This window comes from Arvicola amphibius, chromosome 4 (assembly GCF_903992535.2).
Source record: "Arvicola amphibius chromosome 4, mArvAmp1.2, whole genome shotgun sequence".
Lineage (NCBI taxonomy): Eukaryota > Metazoa > Chordata > Mammalia > Rodentia > Cricetidae > Arvicola > Arvicola amphibius.
The window spans coordinates 14,754,613-14,779,606 of NC_052050.1; the positions used below are offsets into that span (position 1 = coordinate 14,754,613).

Below are 24,994 nucleotides of genomic sequence, written 5' to 3' on the forward strand. Positions count from 1 at the left end.
AAGGGCCTTTTCCTTGAGAGAGACATTGGCATGGTGGCCCATACCTATAATCCCAGCACTGGAGAAAATAAGGCCCTGATCCTAAATTCAGGACCAGCCTGAGCTACAAGTGAGGCCCTGTCTCTGAAACAAACAAACAAACAAACAAAACAAGAAAGGAGGGGGAAGGAAAGGAGATGAAGAAAGGAAAAATGTTGCTTAAATATTTACTTTTTATTAAGACAGTTTCCTGGGTAGTTTCCAACTTGAGTATTTATATCATTTTTTTTTTCATTTCAGGAACATTTATCTTATTTCCACTTTGTTGGACGAATAATGGGAATGGCTGTGTTCCATGGACATTATATTGATGGTGGCTTCACATTGCCTTTTTATAAACAGTTGCTTGGGAAGTCAATTACTTTAGACGACATGGAGTTAGTTGATCCAGACCTTCATAATAGTTTGGTGTGGATACTGTACGTATTGAATCTTACATCTATTTATCATAGCTAGACTCTGAACCTTTCAAAAGATACAAGCTAGGGGTTGGAGAGAGGCTGTGGTTGACAGCACTAACTGCTCTTGCAGAGGACCCAGGTTCACGTCCCAGGACTCTTCATGAGGCAGCTCACAACTGACAAGTCTGGCTTCAGGGATCCAATGCCCTCTTGAGCCTCACTACCACCTGCACGCACACAGTCTACATAAAGTCATACAGGCACATACGGAAACTGCTGAGATGGCTCAGCAGTGAAGAGCAGAATGACAGATCTTGAGTTTGATTCCAGCACCCATGTCAGGCAGTTCACAGCTTCCTGTAGCTCTAGTTCCAAGGAACCTTTCTGAGCACTTGCACACACATAGACACATATCTCCAATTAATAATGAAAGTAAATCTTAAAAATACAAGCTGTGTTTGATAGTTCAGCCCTATAAAGCCTGCACTTAGGAGGCTGAGGAGAATCCTGGAGTCAAGGCCAGCCTCCAAAACATACTGGTATACTATCGCAAAAGCAAAAGCTGGAGAGAGGTGGGTCAGTGGCTAGTAGCATCTGCTCTTCAGAGGACCTAGGTTAGATTTCCAGCAACCATATGGTGGCTCACAACCACCTGTAACTTCATTTCAGGTGATCCATAGCCTTTTCCTGGTTTCATCAAGTACTGGGCACATACATGGTGCATGGACATACATATAGGCAAAATACCCATACATGTAAGATAAAATAATACACTTTTAAAAACAAACAGTAAAACCAAAAGATACACTACAAAACTAATATACTTTTTAAAATTTGAAATATGCATAAAAAATGCTAACTTTATGACTTGTGGTTTGTGGTTTATAATAGAACCAGTCATACCTCCTAGCCCCCACCCCTGTTCTCCTACCCATCTCAGATTTTTAAAAGTTAGGGAGACTAGTGCCTTATAAATACTAGGCAAGGACTTTACCACTAAGATATCTCCAGACCATGTTATTACTCAAAAAGGTTTTTTAAATGTTTCTTATTTTATGTGTATGGATATTTTACCAGTATACATGTCTGTGCATGTTTGTTTGTTTTCTTATCCAGTGAAAATGATATCACAGGTGTTCTAGACCATACCTTCTGTGTTGAACATAATGCATATGGCGAAATTATTCAGCATGAACTCAAACCAAATGGCAAAAGTATCCCTGTTACTGAAGAAAATAAAAAAGAATATGTCAGGTAAACACTTGAATTAAAAAAAATACTAGTACATCAATATAGGAAAACATCTAAGTCTTTAGGAAATATTGCTTACTATTGCAACAGACTTCCATGGAACTTAATAACCTAAAAATAACCTAAAAAACCCTACTCTTGCCAAGCATGGTGGCACAGCCAGTTGGTGGTAAGGCATACACCTTTAATTCCAGCACTCGGGAGGCAGAGTCAGGTGGATCTCTGAGTCTGAGGCCAGCCTGGTCTACAGAGTGAGTTTCAGGACAGCCAGGGGTCTACACAGAGAAACTCTGTCTTGAGAAACAACAAAAAGCCCACCCTTGTCTAGTTCCATTATTTCTGGCATGTTGGGTAGAGAACAGTAGGTATGGTGCACTGCTGCTTCATAAGCCATCGGCTGGGGCTCAGAGACCAAGGTGAGCCTCTGACTCTGAGATGTGAGGCTTCAAATAGGATAGCTCAAATGACTGGCTTTACCTGAGCTCACTGGTCTCCTGTATGCTATCAAAGGCTGCTCCCTTCTTAGGTCTTTCTCAGTAAGAGAGGCTTCTTTCTTATGGGGTGCTGACATTCCAAAATGCAAAAGAAGCTGCTAGGCTTCTCCCTACCCGTTTTAGGGACAGTGTCTCATGTAGCCCATACTGGCCTTTAACTTACTGTGTAGCTGAGGATGACCCTGAATTCCTGATTCTCTTGCCTCTACCTCCCAAATCTTGGAATAGCAGGTGTGTTTCACCATCCTTGACTTGTGCCTGTTTTGTTTGTTTTTGTTTGGATATGAGTGGGGTTTTTTGCATGTATGTTTATATAACATGTACATGCCTGGTACCCATGGGTCTAATCAGGGCATCAGATTCCTTGGTACTAGAATTTATAGATGGTTGTGAGTTGTCATGTAGGTGCTGGGAATCAAATCCATGTCGGCTGGAAAAGTAAGCCAGTGCTCTTAACTGCTGCGCCATCTCATTTCCATTCTGTGAAGGTCTATGCATACTTTTGGCTAACTTGATTTCTGCTGCATACTTCTGATTGAAGTGAAACACTGGGCATCCTAGGCTCCACCTAGCAACTCCATTCTGTACGAGAGTGTTAGACTTGCACCTAAGTATAAATATGGATGTTTAGTTAAACTACAGAAATGTTCTCAAGCTGGGTATGTTGGTACATACCTGTGAACTCGGGAGGCAAGAGGACATCTGCAGAGGGCAGTTTTGTGAAGTCAGCTCTCTTTCTTTGGCTGTCCTATAGCCAGCCTGTGAGACCTAATAATACCCATATTTATACATCATGCAAATCATATTAAAACATATATTATTAGACCCTTTCTCAAAAAAATCGAATCTAAAAGGTAGAAGGAAAGTTTCACAGAAGATAATAGTATTCAGTGCATTGTTGTTGGCAGGCTGCCCTCTTCCATGATTTCATAGCCTCTGGGGAGCAGTGAGCACTGCTCTAGCAACACCTGCTCTGGCTTTTTGCTTTTTTCACTTCCTGCCTCCTTTCCTGCTCTCTTGTATAAATGGACAGAGCTCCTCACGTACTCGTATATGACCCTGCCCTGGGAATGGTCAGTCTAAATTGATTGGACTCTCTATTGTTCTTGTTGACGTGTGTTGTATGAATTAAGAAATATTGGGGCTGGAGAAACAAACGGCTCAGTGGTTAAGAGCACTTGCTGCTCTTCCAGGGAACCTGGCTTCAATTTCTAGCACTCACATGGTGGCTCACAACTGCATGTAACTCCAGGGGACCTGATACCTTTGTAAAGACATATATGCAGGCAAAATCCAATAAATGTGAATTTGAAAAAAAAAGCATTGGTGGGCTGGAGAGATGGCTCAGCGGTTAAGAGCATTGCCTGCTCTTCCAAAGGTCCTGAGTTCAATTCCCAGCAACCACATGGTGACTCACAACCATCTGTAATGAGGTCTGGTGCCCTCTTCTGGCCTTCAGGCATACACGCAGAAAGAATATTGTATACATAATAAATAAATAAATTAAAAACAAACAACAAAAAAAGCATTAAAATTTTTTTTAAAAGGACTGTTAAAGTTATTATAATGAAATAATTTTGGTGGTAGGGGTTGAACTTCAGACCCTGATTCTAGTGGGCTTTCTGTTTACTAGGGAGTTCTCTGATTTGAAGAGTTTTTAAGTCAGTCAGAAGTTCTGGGGGCTGAATGCAAGGCCTCCTACATGTCAGGAAGACTCTGTCACTGAGCTGTATACCCTCCTCTTTATTCTTTTAAATTTAAGACATCTCACTGAGTGTCCAGGCTGGCTTGAACTCACTTTATAGCCCAGGTTGGTCTTGAATTTTTGATCCCCTCTGAGCCTTCCTAGTGACTGGCATTACAAGTCTGTAACATTATGGCCTGGTTTGAAGAGCCCCTCATTGATGCTGCAAGCTAGTGGTGGAAGGGTACCACTTTTTAAGTATATTGAATTGTCTCCACACTTAGGATCCATTTGTCCCTATTAGTCTTAAACTTTTTTAGACATTAGACTAAATTTTTTGTTTTGTTTCTCTTCTGAACTGGAGATTGAACCAAGAGTCTTGTGCCTATGAGCATGTGATGATAGCTGCTCAAAAGTGTTGCTGAAATACTTATGATAATTACCAAATCTGAATGTATGCAGTCACATGATGCCCCTGCCCAATGTTTACAGGCTTTATGTAAACTGGAGATTTCTCCGAGGCATAGAAGCTCAGTTCCTGGCACTGCAGAAGGGATTTAATGAAGTCATTCCACAGCATCTGCTGAAGACATTTGATGAGAAGGAGCTGGAGGTCAGTGGGTTACTATTCTGATACCATGTGGTACACTGAGGAAGTCTGGGAACTGGTGCTTTCTAATGCTTTCAGAGTTTCATGATTCAACAGCCTGAGAATTCTTGTAGGAAAATATTAGGGGCTTTAGAATTTCTGTGGGTAGCAATCTTTCTTATTTATGTCTATGTGAATGGGGAGGTATGGGGTTTGTGTATACACATTGGTTCAGGTAGCCTCAGAGACCAGAGAAATCAGATCTCTTGGAGCTGGAGTTACAGGTGATTGTTAGTGCCTGACATTTGTGCTAGGAACCAGATTAACTCTTCTGCAGGTGCAGGAAATTCTCCAAGCCTGAGCCATCTCTCTAGTCCCTTGTTGAGAAGCATTCTTAATTTATATTTTCCTTTTCCTTCTTTGTAGCTAGAGTGAATCTAAACACATAGATGAGGATGACCTTTTGGGTTTTGTTTTTTGTTTTTGTTTTGGGTTTTGGGGTTTTTTTTTGGCTTTTTGTTTGTTTGGGGGTTTTTGTTGTTGTTTTTGTTTGTTTTGTTTTGTTTTGAGACAAGGTTTCTCTGTCTAGCTTTGGAGCCTGTTCTGGAATTTGCTCTGTAGACCAGGCCGGCCTCGAACTCAGAGATCCGCCTGCCTCTGCCTCCCGAGTGCTGGGGTTAAAGTGATGATGACCTTTGATTTCTGCCTTCCGCTTCCTTCTGAATGCTGGGCTTGAGTCCAGGGGTTCATGTACTTCCCTAGCTAAACTACTTGTCAATCCCTGGCCTCTTTTCATGTCACGTAAATATTCTTCCCAATTAGAATTCTTCCCGTGGTTCATCTGCGGAGGTCAGAGGGCAGTTTTGTGAAGTCAGTTCTCTTTGCATCTTTATGTGGTTCTGGAATAGTTTTTACCCACTGATCCATCTTGCTGTCTGGCCTTCTTCCCAATTTTTGTCATTTCTTGATTTAATTGGCTTATTTATGTATAATTCCATTACTTTTTCTCTTAACATTTGAATAAAATACTAAGTTCAGCTGGATTTGTGCTCACTTTGCTAGAAAGCATTTAAAGAAATGAAATAGGATAAATTATGCAGTATTAAGCCATCCCTGGACCTTTTCAAACACCCATAGAATAACAAGTAATTAGCTCTGTATTGGGACTGGAGAGATGACTCAGCGGTTAAGAGCACTGACTGTTCTTCCAGAGGACCTGAGTTCAATTCCCAGCAACCACATGGTGGGTCACTACCATCTATAATGAGATCTGGTGCCCTCTTCTGGGGTGTAGGTACACATGGAGGCAAAACACTGTACATAATAAATAAATAAATCCTTTTAAAAAATTAGCTCTGTATTGAACAATTAGTATTCCCTTCTGTGTGAAGCCAACCTTTAGAGTACCACAGGAAACACATCCAACTTAATACTGACCTTCATAAAAGAAATAGTGAGACTTCTAGGTGTGGTGGTGCATGGCTATAATAAGTACAGCTCTCAGACTGAAATGTGAAGATTAAAAATTCAGGGCCAGCCTGGGCTACATATCAAGTCTATCTGTCTAAAGAAAAGTACATAAAAAAGGTTTTATTCTACCAATTTTTCTAGTGGTTAGTAAAGAGCACACTATTTGAAGCCTACAAATCATTTTTAAATTATTTATTAATATTACTGGATATATTCATATATATTATTTTTAATTATGTGTAATGTTTGTGTGTGTGTGCATGTGGATATGTGTATGGGAATGCAGGTACCCTGGGCGACAGAAATTTTAGATTCCCTGAACCTGGCGTTATAGGTGTTTGTAGCCATTCACCTTGGTAAACTATTTCCCCTGAAAAAGCAGCAAGTGCTCTTAGCCACTGAGCCATCTTGCCAGGCCTGTTAGTCTCTTATAGACCTGTTTGCAAGCAACCTAGTTGACTCACTGCCATTCCTTCTGTGATTGAATAATGAAGTGACCAAAGGGAAGGGGGGGGGAGCACAGAGAGTGGCCAAGTGGAGTGCATCTAAGACACATGACCTTTTTAATCTGATTATATTCTAAATCTGGAGTTTGCATTGTAAATGATGTTCTTCTGAAGGACAGGATTTTGGAGACATCTTTTGTGGTCTGAATTCACTGTTTTAGAAACATGTGGGCCTTTAATACCAGCACTCAGGAGACAGAGACAGGCAGATCTCTGAGTTCAAGGCCAATTAGGTCTTCTACAGAGCAAGTTCCAGGAAGGCTCCAAAGCTACAGAGAAACCGTGTCTCAAAAAAAAGAAAAAAAAAAAAAAAAAAAAAAAAAAAAAAAAGAAAGAAACATATGAAACCTTTTAGGGGGCGGATTTTATTTGGTAGGAGTGAGACAGTATAGTTTTATCATTATTGAAATTATGTAAATTTTTAGAAAGATATATATAATTTTAGTACTTAATGCTAAATTATCAAAATCAAGTATAAAATTTATACAGGTTATATTATGACTTATAAACTCTCATAATTTACTGTTATAAACATTAGATGGTGGGCTGTCAAGGTGACTGAACAGGTGAGGGCACTTGCCAACAAGTCTGATGACCTGAGTTCATTTCTTAGGACCTTGATGGTAGGAGAAAAATGAGTCCTGAAAGTTGTCCTCTGACTTCTACCTGTGGACTGTGGCATGTGGTCATCATGTACACACACACACACTCACACGAATCAAGTAAACATGTTACATTATACGTATAAAGGTTAGTATTAGTCTCTATAGAGATGTGTTATTGACTGTGTTAGGATGTCAAGGAGCAAAACACTCGATTTCTGTCTAGTTTTTAAAAATTTTAGAATTCTGTTTTGAAACTATTGAATTTTGTGAGAGTCTATTGCAGTGATTGGCAGACCCCCCAGGGTCAGGTGGTACAGACCTGACTGCCCTGACATACACAGAATCTGTAGCATGGAGGTCGGTTGGGTACACTTTGAAAAGATTTCCAGGTGGTGTGTGACACTTGAGGGTATCCTCACTGCAAATCTCAGAGGACTTTGGTGTCCACTGCTGACCACTCTTGCAAATATTTCCAACAGCTCATTATTTGTGGACTTGGCAAAATTGACGTGAGTGACTGGAAGGTCAACACCCGGTTAAAACACTGTACACCAGACAGCAATGTTGTCAAGTGGTTCTGGAAAGCTGTGGAGTTCTTTGATGAAGAGCGACGGGCACGACTACTCCAGTTTGTGACAGGGTCCTCTCGAGTGCCTCTGCAGGGCTTCAAAGCACTACAAGGTGAGGGGCTGAGGGATGGGCAGAGAGAGGTGCCTGGCATCTGCTCTCGCAGGGGTAGGATAGGGTGGGGTTAGCAGCGTTTGGTGTATGTTGCTGTTGTATAAGGTTATATTTCCTTTGACTCTCGCTCTTTTGTACCTCCTGTCTCAGCTCCTTCCAGAGAGGCTTTTTTGAAGGCTTCTGTGGTTGTGATGGGTGCTACATGTAGAAACACGTGTGCTGACACTCCACTTTCCGCTTTCTGGTTACCGTGCTTTAATTCTATAGGAAACCTTTATGCACCTGGGATGCCTCCTCTGCTTTTCTTTTAATAGAGGGAGGCATCGTAAATTGTGAACACCACCTGTTAGGTCAGAATTTACTGCCTGGCTTCAGAGCATGGATTTACAACCGCCTTCAATTTTCAGAATCTTTTTCTATGGAATGAGCTGTTTGAGTTTTGGTTGAGTTGGTAACATTGCTAATGATTGTGGTGCTTCATTTGGTGGCCATTGCTTCCTTTACCTTTAAGCTCTTCATTTTTAAAGCTGCTGGTGAGGAGGGATAACTGCAAAGTGAGACCAGTACATAACTCATCAGTGATTGCCCACAGAGCACTCGGAAAGCCTGGGCAAAAGTTACTTGAAGTTGTGTTGTCCTTCCCTGTTTGGGGAGCTTAGCATTGTAGTTCTCTTGGGTGTTTGAATGGGGAATGTTTGCTGACTGAAGTGCATCCTGTAGACTGCTACTCTTTGCTCAACTCAGTTTGAGTTATAAAACCTAAATTTGCATCTTTTTTTTTTTGCCTTCCATAGTCTTTTTATTTATTAAAAGTTACTACCTCCTCCCCTTCCTTCTACTGCCCTCCCCTCCCCCCACTCTTCCTTCCCCTCCCCCTCCCTCTCTATTCCAAAGAGCAGTCAGGGTTCCCTGCCCCATCTTTTTAAATATGATTCAAATATGAGTATTTTAGGCATAATAGCATATGCCTATAATCCCAGCCCTCTGGAAGCTGAGGCAGGAGGATCTTGAGTTTAAGGCCATCTTGGACTATACAGCAAGACCCTATTTCAAATTTTTTAAAAACAAGTCTGGTGGTGGTATTCCGTGCCTCTAATCCCAGCACGTGGGAGGCAGAGGCAGGCAGATCTCTTGAGTTCCAGGACAGCCTGCTCTACAGAGCAAGTTCCAGGACAGCCAAACTACATGGAGAGACGCTGTCTCAAAACAACAAAAAAGCAAACCAGAATGTGTTCTGTATTGCACTTGCCCTCCTCTCTGGGATGTGGATGTTGTATGGCATACAGTTGACAGAAGGACCTTGGTTAAGCCTTTCTCTTAGACTGCAATGCTGATGTTACAGCACCTGGCCTTATCCCACATCACTTACAAGCTCAACACCAGGTTAATGTGCATGGATACAAGGTGCTCCCCAATTCTGTGGCTTATGTTCTAGTTTATTTTGAGGTGTTGAAGATGGATGTATGTACCTGCTGTGATCTGACCCACATTCTTTCACTGGCAGGTGCTGCAGGCCCACGGCTCTTTACCATACACCAGATTGATGCCTGCACGAACAACTTGCCAAAAGCCCACACTTGGTGAGTTATTTTTGTAGCTTTTCCTCTGTCAATGTAGGTAGGTGACAGTTCTAAACAGGTTTGATTTTTCATTTATTCTTCTTGCTCATAAGTGGACCCTTAAGAGAAATGATGAGCACTTCTTTTTCGTGACTTAAAAATTGAAGTTATTCAGAAATGAGTAGGCAAACCCAAAGTGATGATGTCTGCCTTAGAGAACTGCTGGCTTCTAACTTTGTCGTTACATAGCACAGCGGTCTTGGTGTCACACACTTGCTGTGTCTGTTGACTAGTTTTGAACAAATGATAAGGTCTGGTTTGCTTATTCACAGCTTCAATCGAATAGACATTCCGCCCTATGAAAGCTATGAAAAGCTCTATGAAAAGCTGCTAACAGCCATCGAAGAAACATGTGGATTTGCTGTGGAATGATGAGCACCAAGGACTTAACCTAGAACTCTTATTTATCCCTGGGCCGACAGCCTCCTTCAGCAGCGCTTCAGAGAACGCTGGAATACAGGGCAGCCCCCTCCCCTGCCCCTTAGATTCTAGGACACTGTGAGGGGAAAGGACAATTTTGAAATTCCTTTTCAAGGAAAAATAAAGGTCTTTATGCTTTGCCATGAGGACACACTCAGCTGCTATTTAAAAATTAATACCTTGAACCTAAAGAATGCTGACTCCCTGCGTTTCCAGAGTTAGGCAGTATTCTACACTTAAAGACTACTACTATTTTTATAGAAGGTTATCTATCCAGATTGCTTCACAGACTCGCGTCTCTCGCACAGCAAGACAACTCCAGCAGTCGGTACACATCACATTTCATTTTGACTGAATACATGATTTTTGAACAGCTCCTATCCTTGCTCTTTGTAAAAACTAAATAAAATTATTTTGAATTGTTCCACCTTTGTAAACAATTGGCTAAAGAAATCATTACCTTTATGAAATTAAGCATTTACATGTTTAGTTGTGTTTTTCTATGGCAGAGTGTTATATTTTGCATTATGTGTGGGTCACCCTAGCTTAGGTGGGGTTTTATATTTTTCAAGTGTGACTTTCTTGGAAATTCCTAATACAACCATTTAAACTGAATTTGTTTGCTATCCTCCCTGTTTTTAAGACAACTTTTTAAAAAGAAAAAAAAACCTTCATGTTCTTGAATCAAGAGGATTGGGTATTTTGGATTTACTTTCATCTTAAATTGAAATACTGCATTTTTATAGCTTCTCTGCATGTGATGGGGTTTTCATTCTTTGCTGGGTCAGCTTGTCTTTTATATGCTATTTCTATAAACCAAAGTCTCTAATAAGTACATCTAACTTATATTTTAATTAAGTTTCTAAAAGGAAAATTTTTGCTCTAAAGATTGTTTAGCTTAGAGAGCCCTGCTATTACCTCACTGGAAGAACTGGAGGTGGCAGTGGGCATGATGGGCAGGGAATGTTGTACATGAGTGAAGTCAGGTGTGCTGGCCATGCCTGTGATCCTGCTCCTGGGAGGCTGAGGCAGGGGGAATAGTTCAAGTTCAAGGCCAGCCTGAGCTACATAGCAGATTTTGCCTCAAGTGAGAGTGACTCTAAGTCTATTGTACAATTTACTCTAAAACTGAAGAGTTCATTTAGAAGTAAGGGAGTGGAGCCCTGGCTGCCACATTGCTGACTGCCAAGCGTTCAGGTTGAGTTTTTAAGGTATGTGGCTCATCCCATGACCTAGAAGGTAACCAAAATTCTGGGGTGAGGGATTGTAACCATCTAAAATCACATTGGATTTTAAATTCAACCATCCAAAACAACGCACCATTAATTTTAAACATGATGTAAAATAAAAATAGCAAATTTTGATGAGCTTGGACACAAGGACATGAACACTTGATAGAAATTGTGACTAAGCCTGGTGGCTGACATCTGTAATCCTATCATTGAGGAGGCAGAGGCAGGAGGATGAGATCAAGACCAGTCTGGTCTACACGTGAGTTTGAGGCTACTTTGAGACCCTGTCTCCAGGGGGTGAGGACCACAACTGACTGGGATGCAGTGATAATGAGATGCTACTTTCAGTGGTTTTTCCATGCAGTGTAAATCAGGCAAATCCCATCACTTTTGAGTGCCTTTTAACTTTCTAACAATGACTTGACAGAGCTTTAAAGGAATTCACCCTATGTAACAGTCTGCAGTAGCACATGACATCTGAAAACATGATTTAGATTTCAATTTCAAAATTACATTACCTGATTACTTCCAAATAGGTGCTAAGCCAACAAAAAAAAAAACAAAAAAAAAAAAAAACAAAAACCGTATCGTTGAACCTGGACTTGCCTTGTGTTTAATGTGAATATTTATATGTTTCCACGTATCCTTCCTCTAGTTGTGCTGTCTCACCATCCCCCTTCTTTCCATCAGGAAAGCTTAATTCTGACCAGTGGTTACTTTGTAGTCCTCAAATAGTTATGAGGCCACTATTTCTTGGCAGAAAGTTTTAAGGTAGAGCTATGGATCCTGTACATCGTTTTGCAGTTTGTTGCCCTGTATTTTTACAGTGCTCCCACCCCCACCTAAAGGCCAGAGCACAAATTCCTCGTCTCCTAAATCCGTTGTAATTTGCTTTCTTTGACAACACTAAATCTACTCTGAACTTCAGTGCGTTGGATGAATAGCACTGATGGTGATGGTGTTAGGTGCTTCCAGCGCCTGCAGGGTCAGCAGCGCCTTGTCTTTCAGCTGCAGCTTACTGTCAGCGGCTACGTGTGGTGGTTAATGTCCTCACACTAGGATGATGATTGTACCAAATGCTGAGTTGCTTATTCTAGATGTAATTAGTTCACTTTATGTAATATTCTTCCTTTTCTCAAACTGACTTTAAAAACAAAGTTTTATCATTTTCATTGTATTTATTGCAGAATGTTTTAGCTTTGATATTCTTTGTATTTTCACTCATTTGTTACATGAGCTTTATCAATAACATCTGTATAAATGGTTTTTAAAAATTAACTATGTATGTATGTATGTGCCCATGCCGAAGTTGAGCAATAAAATGAATGCTGTTTGCACTGCCACAGCAGCGAAGTTTCTAAAAATACTGAGTTTTTACTTGTTTTGAAAAACATTTGGCTTTTCACAGTGATAGCATGGAGTTTTGGAATGAGAAGAAAACAGCTTTTTTTACAGGGCTCCCTTGAGGTGGAGCAGACAGGTGAGTGGTTCTCTGCTGTGGCACACGAGGAGCTTCCAGCTGTCGTTGGGGACTGTGTGAGGTGATGGGACTTCTGAGGCTGGTCTGTGGTTAGTGGAGGGAAATACGGATATCTACATCCAGGTCTGCCTGGGGTTGGTAGATGGCGTAATGTTTGCCAGCGTGGCTTGGTGTTGAACAGTAAAACCTTCAAGATGAAGAGAGATGAGTTACAACTCTGAATGGAATGCCAGCTTATGAAAGCACAGCTAACTATAGGTAGAACAGAAATGCATGTGGTTTCATTTTTCACCTAGTGTGGTCTGCGAATCTCTACACAGCAGAGGCAGCAAAAGAGAATGGAACATCTGGGAAATGCAGAGCAAACAAGTGATGTGTGACAGACAGTTGTAGACAGTGTTGTATAGCTACTCCCTCTAGTTCTTACTAGAGGGAGGGAGAAGGGAGGGAGGCTCACGGAAGCCAGGAAGTCCACAAAAACCTCCAAGGTATGTTCATGCAGTTTTGAAAGGAAAAAAAAGGAATAAAGGTGGAGAGACTTTCAGGGAAACTGCACATGAGTGATAATGCTGTCATTTTAGAATGCATCTGGAAGGCTTTGGTAGTGCGCTGCTGTAAATAGCCCCAATAAACTGACTGCTTCATCAAATTAAATTTGGGTGGTATTGTTTTTTTCCTGAAGTGGAGAAATGTTTGTTGGAGTCTCTCAGGTGGATGAACATGCTGTACTTTTTCACATTAATCTTCACATTGCTGTGTTTATTGACTATCTAAAACAAAATTCTAGTACATTAAAGATTTTTGGTATTTAATAGTATATTAATCAAACCAGTTTGATTTGATCCCTTTATTTAAAAGTAGTTCTGCTTTGTGGTAGCCAGTAGTTCACCCCTGTGATTTATGACAGGGTGAGCACATTTGAGTTTTCTATCCCAGATAACCATGGCAGGATCACACAAGAGGCCAAGAGACTAGTTACAGGATAAATGAGGCAATTTCACAGAACAGTTGCCTTTTATGCTAATGCTTTAACTGTAACTAGAAAAAACAATTTAAAATTAATTAATTTTATTTAAAAGGTAACCCCAGCACCCAGGAGTCTACTGGAGGGTTGAGAGGTTGAGGCCAGCCTGAATTTCACTAGTTAGGAAGGCCTGTCTTAGAACAAGAGAAAAGCTCTTCCCTAAATGTAACTTGCTCTTCTCATCAAGTTCTAAAATTTTCCAGTGTGCTAGGCTGATGGCTTGAGAAGATTATCAGTTCAGTGGCTTTTGGATTATAGTGGATTAAAGTCATGCACTGCTACACCCAGATTCTCACCAGCCTCTGCACAGAGTCAACATAGAACTCACTGGTTCGTATGAAGCCAGTCATCCCTGAGTGGAGACCACCTCTTCTGGTCAGGAAGTAGATGAGGCTAGGGAAAACAAACTCAGCTCCCACCATGGCGGATGAGGACTTCAGGCTAGATAGCTCCTGAACCCCAGACAGTAACCATTATTGGCTTTATCCAGTCTGTTGGATGCTGCCATTGGTCCTGGATGTTTTCCTTAGCAGGTAACAGCTTTTGTTGGCCTCCATCAAGAGGCTGCAGGATTGGGCTAGCAAGACTTGCAACTGTTTTAGCATAAAACATGTCTTTGTTCCCCTTTCTCAGGTTTTAGGGTTATAAGTTCAAAAGCAGTAAGCTTTTAAAAAATAGTTTTTATTTTTAAAAATGGTAAGTTTTGGCATAAATACATAGATAACGCATTTAAAAAGTGATTCTGGTTTAGACAGTTTACTGGCTCAGGTCTAGTTCTGTCCATTATTAAGGTCTCTAGAAACCTCACCTATGATGTTTGGCCTCTTTGGGAAGGATTTTTACTGTACTGGAAGGAAGCCAGTTGCAGCCGAGCTCTGAAGCGCTGTGCTTCTAGTTCCCGAAAGAAAGCATCATCGTCATTCTGGGTTATCATGTACTGCAGCTGCTGGATCTCCTTCTCCATCTTAGCTCTCAGCTCCCTCTTCACTTTATGCAATGTCTGAAAGAGAACTCATGTCAGTCTACAGCTCGTGACTTACCCAGGCTCCCCGCTACTCTTACCCCTACCTGCAGGCTCCTAGCAAGCGCCTCCAAGACCATAGCAGGTATGTTAGAGCCCATCAGGTATTTTGGAGAAGAGATGGGTCCTCTTACTCATATTCTCTCCATTCTTTTAAAGTTACAGTTAACATTTTCTATTTCCTTTTAGGAATAGTTCCTGTCCTGTTAATTATTACCTGAGCCTGAGATTTCTCTCTGGCTTTGAGTTCCTGACGCTCCTGTGATATGGCTTCTGCCAGCAATGAAAACTGAGGAAAGAAAAACAAATCTTCCATCACAGTGCAATGATTCTTAATACTCCATCTTAAACCTCAGTGGAACTAGGACGACACACATTGTACACTGTTGCCAGGAATTAGCTTATTTCATCTTAAATTTGCCTTAGAAATGAGCAGTGAAGCTTATATGGTGCTGCAAAGCTCTGTGCAAATTTGCATATTAACCAGCAATGAACTAAGCCAACCGGATAGGTGGTTGGGACTGAATACACTAATGGCGGCAGCGGCAAGCCCACCTGGCCCTTATAGTAGTTTTCCATCGAATCCAGCTCATTCTGGTGCTGTCTCTTTTCTTCGCTGCGTTTCTCTTTGGCGTAGTTTCTTAGGTCTCGTAGTCTTTGCTTCTGAATTTGTAAACCCTCTTCAAACAGTTTCTTAAAGATCTGTTGATTATTTAGTCGTTAATTAGACTGCACTTTCGCTGAGGAATATGATAATTTTGCTTACCTAGAGGTATAGACTAATTGTTTTCACAAGGACTTTTCAATATAACAGCTTTACTCATTATTCACAGACATAAATTAACTCTCTTAAAATGTGCATACATCATTAGTAGGTTTTAGGAGACTCAATCTTGTGTAACCAGCACAAGTTTTCAAATTTCCATCCCCTCAGACACGAAACCCCACACTCGTCTGCACTAATGTTCTCCATTCCTGGTCTGTGGATTTGCCTGTTGTGGACACAGCCTTGACCTGGCATGCTTTGAAAGTCAGACCGCTGACAGACCTCAGGTGTGTCACCCTTGACACTGTGAATATAAATGGTGCTCACAAATTCTTGAGCTGACAGACATGAGTCCCTTTTAACTGTTACAGTTTTGGTTGCTATGTGGGTATGAATATATGTGTATACATATATATGTATGTATATGTATGTATATAAAATCTCCATCCACCCAAAAGTATTAACCCTATACAGCATTCCAGTAACCTTTTAGAAGTGCTGCCAGACTTTCCAAAAGCAATCACACCATCACACAACCCTACCAGTCCTGCAAAGTGCTCCACCTTCATGTCTTCACCAATTCTCTGTATTTTAGCCATCCTAGTGGGTGTGTGTGTGTTCTGTGATTTGTATTTCCCTACTGATGAATGGTGCTCCGCATCCTCTCATGTACCACCAAGATTCTTTACTGCCTTCAGAATTCTCGAGCATCCATTGTATGTAAGGCTAGATGGAAACCAATGCTTCTGCACTTCACTAAAGACTTAGCTGACGCCCAGCATTTGGGCAGCCACCATAAAACAACTGTTCAAGAGGTTCTGACATACCCACTTGTCTTCCCTTCATAAGGAAGAAATCTTCATAAAAGGCTACAGCTGACAAGTCACACATTCATCAACCTTATTACCTTAAGCAAGTTACTTAACTGCCTCAAGCCATAGCAGTATCTTCCTCAAGAAATATTTTGATTTGCCGGGAGGTGGTGGTGCATGCCTTTAATCCCAGCACTCGGGAGGCAGAGGTAGGTGGATCTCTGTGAGTTCGAGGCCAGCCTACTCTACAAGAGCTAGCTCCAGAACAGCCTCTAAAGCTACAGAGAAACCCTGTCTTGAAAAACAAAAAAACAAAACAAAAAAAAAAATTGATTTGTATTTAATCCAGTTTAACCATGATCAAGTTTTACTATAGAAATAAAGTTTGCCAGTAATTTGGGGTCCCTGAACACTGATTAGAATGGGACAGTGTATCTTGTGGGCATAGCTCACAGCAAAGCTATTCCTTGCATGTCCTGTGTCATGCCAGCATACCTTAATTTCCTGCCATCTGCAGTGTTTCCAAACCCCAAGGACACCGTACTTTAGAGTACAGTGTAGGAGAGGGACTTAAGGCAGCATGTTAGGAGGACCATGAAGACTAGGGAGATGGGATGCACAGGTGGGTAGTGAAGCCAGGTCAAGCACAAGTCCTGGCTGCTTTCAGAACTTGAACTGAATTTTGGATCCAAATTGAGGTCAGCTGTAGACAAATTGGTCTTGAAACATAACACCAAGTTCACCTTAGCAGAGCTAGACAGACAGAAAGGAACACATACCATTTCTTCCCGGGTTCTCATCTTCATCATTTTTGCGTGTAACTGAACTCTGTAATCATCATAGTATTTCCGAGCGCGAACAATTTGCTGACGATTTTCTTTTATCTTTGATTGGGTCAACCTTTGTCTATGAATTCGGTCCCTGAAGTCTTGCTGGGGAAGAGAATACAACAAGCAGACAACCAGCTAGAGCATTCATTTCATCCCCTCAACCTCCCATCAACGTCTTCCAGCTGTAAGTGGGCATGCAGGAAAGACCACTAAATGGCCACCCAAGCTCACTGTAGCTTCACCTCAATCTGAAGAGCAGTACTGACAGGTCCGCCCCAGTGTGCAGAGTGAAGAGGCCCTGAGCCTGACTGGGTCAGATATTCTTGACTACAGTGAAGATGCACAGGCAATTTTGGAGATGGCGTTTTTGAAACTAAGATTAGCATTACCATGACTTAACCCACTCCACCCCAACTAAAGACTTTTAAATCTCTTAAAATGGCAGACTGACCTGCCATTTCCCTTCACAATACTAACTGGGGACAACATAAATGATTTCCAACCCAAATTATAACAAAAACTAAACTGGCTCTCTACCTAGGAGCTGAGAAGACAGGAGACCAAAGAACACTACGCTACAACTCCTAAGCCCTAGATAGACCGTGGTGGTAGAGACAGAAATGGAATAAAATCTCATTTGTGCTTTTTGATTATCAGAGAGAAAGCCAGGCAGTCATATTACATCTGAAGGTCTAGGTTTTCATCTCAGAAAATACCATCTCTAATTTGTTACTATAAAGAAGCAAAAAGCCAGATAGCAGGGATGAAAAGTGTTCTGCAGCCAAATGGTAGGTGTGTTTTCAGTGTGGTGTCCCTGGAAGGTGGCATATATCTTCCCCATCAATTTTGAGTTAAAGCCCTGGATAGATACTCCCACAGGCAAGCGCTAGAAGTCAGTTGCCTTGTTGGTTCTTGACATACCAGTCTCTTGTTATGTTCACATTCCTTCTTGACAAGGGCAGTAAGGAGGTCATGCCTTCTCAGGGTTTCTTCTATCTTTAAGGTGAACACAATGCAAGGTTAATAATGCTGCTCAAGGACATTCCCCGTGAGTGTTCATTTGCTTATGCTTCAAAGGGACAGCAGCTTACTTCATCCTGGAGTTTCTTCTTGGATCGGTTTTCTCTCTGTGCTTCTCTTTTGAGTTGTTCAACCTGTGCAATTTGCTGCTTCCACATTTTGGTCAGCGTTGGGTCAGAAACATAGAGAAATGGAAACTGTTCCAGCATCAGGGGCAGAAGGCTGTGTTCATTCACTTTCACTGTGAGACAATGAGAGATGCTGCTAATCTAACTGGCTTGGTGAACTCTTTCCCCATCTGCCTACTAAACCAAGCTAATCTCAGGTGCTGGCCCTAGGGCCATCTGAAGTCTACTGGATACTCTGCATCCCTACTGAGGTAGTTCTGACCCTAATTCCGAGGAATCTATCCATCTCCTTAGGGGCCTCAGGATCTGTGGGTAGATGCCTCCTGTGTGTGAAAACGGAAGACACTCTAACTTCCTGGTAGGCATATGGTTGGAAGAAAAGGCCCCTAATGGGATATAGTTGGAAGCCTGGCATTTCACCTGCCCTTGTTTCCTTGAACCACCGCTCTGACTCAGCAGCACCAACTGTCATCTTATAGAGGCTGAGCAGGCCATCTGCTTGCCTTGGAGCATCACCTGCCTTCTACCAACTTCCCAGAAACAGAGCAACCAATGAAAACGGGACCAGAATGAATGAGCAGAGAGGCTCCCACTGGAGCAGCAGCAAGTGCCCTGGCAATTCTTTTGGTGTCCATAGATGTCTCCCTAAAGCACCTCATAGGAGTTTGGTTATGGTTACAGAAAAACCGAGCCATATGGCAGTAATACAAGGGCCTTTCTGCAGCTAACTGGAGGATGTCTGTTTCCAGCAGTCTCTGGAATGCAGCATTCACATCCAGAGGCTGTGGCTGCCATGAAGGACTTTGGAGGCTCTTACTTGGAGCTGCCTTGCTCGACTTCAGGAAACCACCTTTTGGACTTGGAGCTGCAGTTTTTCTGGAGTAAATCTTCTGGACCTGACTCTGTTTTGGAGTTCCTTTAGGAATGGCTTCTCTGTATGTTTTTTCCTTAGAGGCAGATAAAAGGGCAGAATAAGAAAGGGGTCTAAAAACCCTTTTATGCAATCTCCTCAACACATTGACATTGTGGCTAACTAACCTTAGCCAACCACACTCTTAATCTTGTTTTCTCTCCCCACCAACTAACTTCCCTCCCAGCTTTAGTAACCATAGTCCCTAACCCTAAATATAACTACTATTGAAATTTTCATGTGCTAGTTTCTTGGACAACCTTTTCTCTGAATATTCAAAAACTCAAGGGGCTGGAGAGATGGCTCAGAAGTTGAGACTACTGCCTGCTCTTCCAGAGGTCCTGGGTTCAATTCCCAGCACCCATGTGGTAGCTCACAACTGAACTACAGTTCCTGACAGCTTTATACAGGCTTATACACACAGGAAAAACAATAATGCACATAAAAAATAAATATTTAAAAAAACCCTCAGGCAGTTGCACAGTAGTTCTGTGTCTGCTGTGCTTCAGTCCTGCTCTCATTAGCACGCCAGCATCCGCACTCCCTGCTCTCATTAGCACGCCAGCATCCGCACTCCCTGCTCTCATTTAACTCGGGAACCACTGGTTCTTGACTTTTGTTTTTTTTTTGTTCTTTTTTTTTTTCTTTTTTTGGTTGTATGTTTTTTGGGGAATTTTTGTTTATTTGTTTGTTTGTTTTGAGACAAGGTCTATTTAATCCAGGTTGTCCTGGAACTCATGTAGACCATGCTGCTCAAACCACAAATACCCTCCTGCTTCTGCCTCCCAAGTGCTGGGATTAACAGTGTGCACCTCCACACCCAGCTGGGAACTTCTGAGGGGCAGAAAGCAAGGACTCGGGTTTCTTACAGTCTGGTACAGAGTGCTTGGAATCCTGTCTCCCCTTTCTCCCGTCACCTAGATCCTATTTTAACCCTTTACAAACTGGGTATGAAAGAATCTTTGAGGCCAAACAAAATCTAGACAGAAGGAAAAACACGAGTCCTCTTTGATAGCATTTCCTCTTGTATCCAAGCAACCTAAATACTCCACCAGTCTGAGGAAATCCTGCCTTCTCTGAGCTAATGACTCAGGCCTGCTGGTCCCCTGTCCCTTTAAAAAGGCCACCTCTGTACTTCTCACTAGCTTTGCATTTATTAGAGCTGGAGATTTTTACCCACTGTTTCCTCCTCCTCTTCATCGTCACTTATCCCTCGAAGTCCAATGTTCTCTTGAACTTTATTTTTTCTTAGTTCCCTTTCAAATGCTTCAGTTAATACCTAGAAAGAGTAAGGTCATATAGAAGTAGTCAGAAACATGCGCAAATCTAAATGAAGGGGGAAAAAGAATCTAAATTCCTATTCTAAAAATACCAGGTTCATTCCCTTTTCCTAAGTTCCTTTTAGGCTGCTTCATAAAAACACATTGTGCTAACAGACATAATCGGTACGTAAAATGCCACTGAATACAATGGCCTATCTTTTTACTATTTTCACAGGTTTTATAATTATTATGATACTCCTAAGTGGAAGTTACATGCTGAATATGTGTGTATATATATAACTCTATGTGTGCCTCAACCACGCCCCGCCCTATTTTTAATACAGCATCTCTTACTGAATCTTACTGAACCTGGGGAACAGACTCGCAAGCTCCCGAGGATAACTATTCTTTTTTAAAGATTTATTTATTTATTATGTATACAACATTCCTTCCCTGTATGCTTGCATGCCAGAAGAGAGCACCAGATCTCATTATAGATGGTTGTGAGCCACCATGTGGTTGCTGGAATTGAACTCAGGACCTCTGGAAGAGCAGTCAGTGCTCTTAACCTCTGAGCCATCTCTCCAACCCCGAGGATAACTATTTTAAGACATCTGAATTAACTCCAGTTTTCACCATTTTAAATGCAACTACATTATAAAAATCCACTATGCCAGGCGTTGGTGGTGCACACCTTTAATCCCAGCACCAGGGAGGCAGAGGCAGGTGGATCTCTGAGTTTGAGGCCAGCCTGATCTATATAACAAGTTCCAGGACAGCCAGGGATATAGAGAAACCTTGTCTCAAAAAACAAACAAAACAAACAAACAAACCACAAAACTAAACAAAAAACACTACAGCAGACAATTAAGTGTTCTAAATTTATGGATTTCAAAATCTCTGCTCCACTGTGGCATCCTCCCTGTTAATGATATCAGAAATGATGGAGCCCTTTAAAAAAAGTTTTACATTTTTATGTGTATAGGTGTCTTATCTGCATGTATGTCTGTGCACTGTGTGACTGCCTGCCTGGTGCTTGTGGAGGTCAGAAAAGGGCATCGGAGCTGCTGGAACTCGAGTTACGACAGTTGTGAGCGTGAGTGCTGGAAATCAAACCTGGGTCCTCTTAAAAACTGAGCTCCCAGTCACCTTCTTTACAGGGTAGCTTTCTCTTCCCACTGAATCTTTCCCTATGACTTCTTTCTGAAAAAACCAGGCCACATCAACCTCCTCTTTCTTATTCCACTGAATAGCCAGGTTATTTTTTTGACGATTTCATAACTACATCTCTAATGCTATATTACATAATTCTCTGCCGTCTATTCAACTCAGGCACAGTGGATGCACTTTAGATCTTTGGTCAATGGTGTGTATGCTCACTGTAGGGTCCAATTAAGGAGAAATAGTATTTGCTGCTGCCTACGTGTAGTCAAGGAATGAGGGCGTACCTTTGCTTGGAATCGGTGGGTCTCTGTTCCTTTAGACTTGTGCTGCTTCTTTCTCTCTTTCTCTAATTGTTTATGTTTGTTTACTGAAGATGGGGACAGTGAATGGGACCTGTAAGCTGCCTTTCTGTACATGGAAAATCCTGCAACAGAAAAGCCATTCACCATTAGTTCTTGGCAGTCAGAAATGTTAAGCTGGAAACTGAGCAATTGGTTCTTACTGAATCTAAAGAAAATGAAAATGACAAGCTAATGTGCTAAATGTATTCTCTTCTAATATGGAGTTGTGTGTTTAGTCATACCACTAAGTCAGACTTGCTGTCTACGTATGTATTAGATCCCCAGCACGCATGTAAGAAACTGGGTGTGACAGTGTATCTCTTTCTCAGTCGCCAGCCAACCTCACTAAATCTATGGGTTCCTGGTTCAGTTAGGCGAACCTGTCCCAAAATACAACAGAGAGAGTAAAGAAGGAAGAAACCTGATGTTGATCTCTGGCCTCCACATGCATGTACATACATGTGCACATGAATACATACACCACACAAATATGTACTGCTAAGTACATAAGCATTGCTTATTCAACTTCAGGCTGACGGAGCTTGTGAAATGTATGCTACGCACAAGGTTCCATGGAAAGGAAGTGCTCTTGGTCGTATGGCAAGTAACATGTGGACTATGTGTCCGTGAGTCTTTTACCTGTCTGGGTCCTGAGGATGGACTGTAAACACGTACAGAGCTTACGGCATGCTAACCGAGGCAAAGGTAACCTGGCTAAACACTGTGACCTCTAATGAGCAGTACCACTCGTTCTGCTAATGGGCACTGGATTCAGCTAAACAGCAGCTCAAATGGATGGACTGGATCTTTAAATTTAAATATCAATGAATATCTCCTAGGTGATGGTAACAGAATGAAGAAGTTTGCAGGATGTATAGTGTCAGTGTAGATTTCAGCAAGAAAATGTGCATATTTAGACAAGTAATTATAAGCTTTGATAGTATAGAAATATCAGTAGGAAACACCACCAACTTGAGTTTGCTATTAATTTTGATTCTTATATAAAATGAAACTGCCATTAACACACAGAACTACCTGAGAAGTTATCCTGCACACCTCATTCCGGGCCTGTCTGGGTTATGTACCTGAGAAGTTATCCTGCACACCTCATTCCGGGCCTGTCTGGGTTATGTACCTGGCCTGGGCTTCTTCGGTCCATACTGCATGACACTGTCACTGTGCTGCGACAGTGTCTCCTCGTTTCCACTGTGCACCTCTTCCTCTCGAGTGTCACCATCTTTACCATCAGTCTTGTCTGCTGCTCGATCACCCAGGGCAGTTTTTAACATCTATTGAGAAAATCTTTTCAGTATCTGTCCTTGACTTCAGCGGGAGATGAAGTAGAAGTGAACAGGCCTTCTAAATGTTGTCTCTGACAGTTGCTAAGACCAAGCTTTACATACGTATGCACAGTACCTTATACACCTACAGCTTTTATTGCATCTACTTTATGTGTTTGAGATAGGATTTCATTGTGCAAACTAGGCTGGCCTGGAACTCGGGGTCTTCTGAGAGGTACAGTGAAGGCTTTATATTAACATTTAAAGCATGGGTAGACACACTTTTGACCTTAGGCAGGAAAATTACAGCAAGTTTAAGGTCTGCTTGGCCTGTGTAGAAAGTTCTAGACCATCTAGGACTACATAGTGAGACTCTGTCTCAAAACAAAAAAACATAGCCGGGCGGTGGTGGCGCACGCCTTTAATCCCAGCACTCGGGAGGCAGAGGCAGGCGGATCTCTGAGTTCGAGGCCAGCCTGGTCTACAAGAGCTAGCTTCAGGACAGGCTCTAAAAAAGCTGCAGAGAGACCCTGTCTCGAAAAACCAAAAAAAGAAAAAAGGAAAAAAAAAAAAAACAACAAAAAAAAAAAAAACAAAAAAACAAAAAGCGACAAAGGAAAGAGTGGATATCAGTGCTATAAACCACTCAATTTCAATGAATTTTACAGAAAGCCACACAAGTTCAATGCAATCATTCAATGTTGTTAACCCCACTACTTGAGAATTTTTGATCCAATTTTACCACATCTGTCCTTGTGACAAAGGTGTGTATAGCTGGATCTAAAAATGAATGGTTTAACAATTACATTAAGTGACTCCATTTTCATCAAAATTCAATAAAATTTAGATAAATCTATATGCCATATTTGGCTATATAAGGAAGGCGAGGAGCCATTGTCTGTGTCCCTCCTGCTCGACTTGTGGAGCTTTCTAGCAGAACATAGCACACAGCCAGCCTTACCTACGCCTAGGTTTCCTTCCTGCTGGGAGATCAGTGTCCTCCACTGAAAGACTAACCACAGAAATCTCAGCCAAGATTAAAAGTGGAGACTTGCCCAGTCTAGTTCAGAAAGCCGCTGAGACAGTTTCTCTGACACCGCATGCAGCTCTTGTTCAGTTAGCTGCGTCCTGGCCTTCTGAGGGAAGGGTGAATACTTTGAGGAGACCACAGCTCTGTTCTCATTTCTGTAAAAAAGTGGCCAATGACAATTAGCTGCTAAGAACATACTACTTATTTCAAAATGACTAATACACACTTTAACAAATACTCTATACTGGTTCTCAAATGCTAAATTTGTAAAGTATACTCTTTTAAAAAAATACTATTTATCATTGGGGAGTGACTTGTCACAGAGTATGTCTCCACCTACCTTTACATGGGTTCCAAGGATCCATCTCGGGTCACCAGCCCCTTCCTGAAAGCTGTCCCATCAGCCCCTTTGCTTTTCAGATCCCTTTACACTAGACTGGAAGCCCACAACAATGTTACCTTTTCCCTTTAGGAAGCTTCCTTGTCCTGGGGCTTGGAGTCAGAGCTAGACATGATTCCTGTTCATCATCTTTAGATAATGTGGAAGTGAAGACAACTTTATCCTCTGATTCCTATTCAAACAGAAGAAAGGTGGTTGAGACACCGAGGAGACGGCTCACTCAGTCAAGAGCTTGCCACACAAGCATGAGGACCCAAGTTCAGTCTCTGCACCAAGACAACAGAAACTCTCCAGAAACACTCAAAACAAAGATGAAACCCTCCAAAATATAAATGCTTGGCATTTCTAATAGCTTATTTCTTAACCTTGGAGGGAACAGTCTAAAAAATATTTATTTTGGTTTTCTTCCCCTTTGGAGAGAGGGTTTCATAGCTAGTCTCGAACTCACTAGGTAGCCCAGGCTGGCTTGACCCTCACTGTTCTCGCAGTCTGTCAAGGACCGGGACGGCAAGCTTGCGTCACCACAGCTGTGGCA

General features: G+C 41.8%; 2 protein-coding genes across 6 annotated transcripts in view; one reads left to right on the forward strand and one right to left on the reverse strand.

The window, feature by feature from the left end:
* Nucleotides 1-12,334, forward strand: part of Smurf2 (SMAD specific E3 ubiquitin protein ligase 2) — a 94,095-nt gene extending 81,761 nt beyond the window's left edge. Inside the window, exons 14-19 of the mRNA XM_038327722.2 lie at nt 280-458; nt 1,557-1,694; nt 4,362-4,482; nt 7,519-7,720; nt 9,225-9,300; nt 9,612-12,334. Coding sequence (XP_038183650.1) covers nt 280-458; nt 1,557-1,694; nt 4,362-4,482; nt 7,519-7,720; nt 9,225-9,300; nt 9,612-9,711 — 816 coding nt within the window. The 3' untranslated portion in view covers nt 9,712-12,334. The remainder of the gene's footprint in view (nt 1-279; nt 459-1,556; nt 1,695-4,361; nt 4,483-7,518; nt 7,721-9,224; nt 9,301-9,611) is intronic.
* A 73-nt stretch (nt 12,335-12,407) lies between these two features.
* Nucleotides 12,408-24,994, reverse strand: part of Cep95 (centrosomal protein 95) — a 28,975-nt gene continuing 16,388 nt past the window's right edge. For 2 of the 5 annotated variants that reach the window (XM_038327720.1, XM_038327716.1), the window contains exons 9-20: nt 24,519-24,631; nt 24,085-24,214; nt 22,885-23,038; nt 21,693-21,832; nt 20,163-20,261; nt 18,890-19,019; nt 18,016-18,185; nt 17,846-17,920; nt 16,874-17,026; nt 15,072-15,218; nt 14,734-14,805; nt 14,156-14,495 (exon numbers count right to left, since the gene is read on the reverse strand). In XM_038327720.1, coding sequence (XP_038183648.1) covers nt 14,304-14,495; nt 14,734-14,805; nt 15,072-15,218; nt 16,874-17,026; nt 17,846-17,920; nt 18,016-18,185; nt 18,890-19,019; nt 20,163-20,261; nt 21,693-21,832; nt 22,885-23,038; nt 24,085-24,214; nt 24,519-24,631 — 1,575 coding nt within the window. In that variant the 3' untranslated portion in view covers nt 14,156-14,303. Of the gene's footprint in view, nt 12,659-12,979; nt 13,889-14,155; nt 14,496-14,733; nt 14,806-15,071; nt 15,219-16,873; nt 17,027-17,845; nt 17,921-18,015; nt 18,186-18,889; nt 19,020-20,158; nt 20,262-21,692; nt 21,833-22,884; nt 23,039-24,084; nt 24,215-24,518; nt 24,632-24,994 lie in introns of those variants that run through there. The other 3 variants (XM_038327718.1, XM_038327717.1, XM_038327721.1) reach the window with 3 other exon arrangements.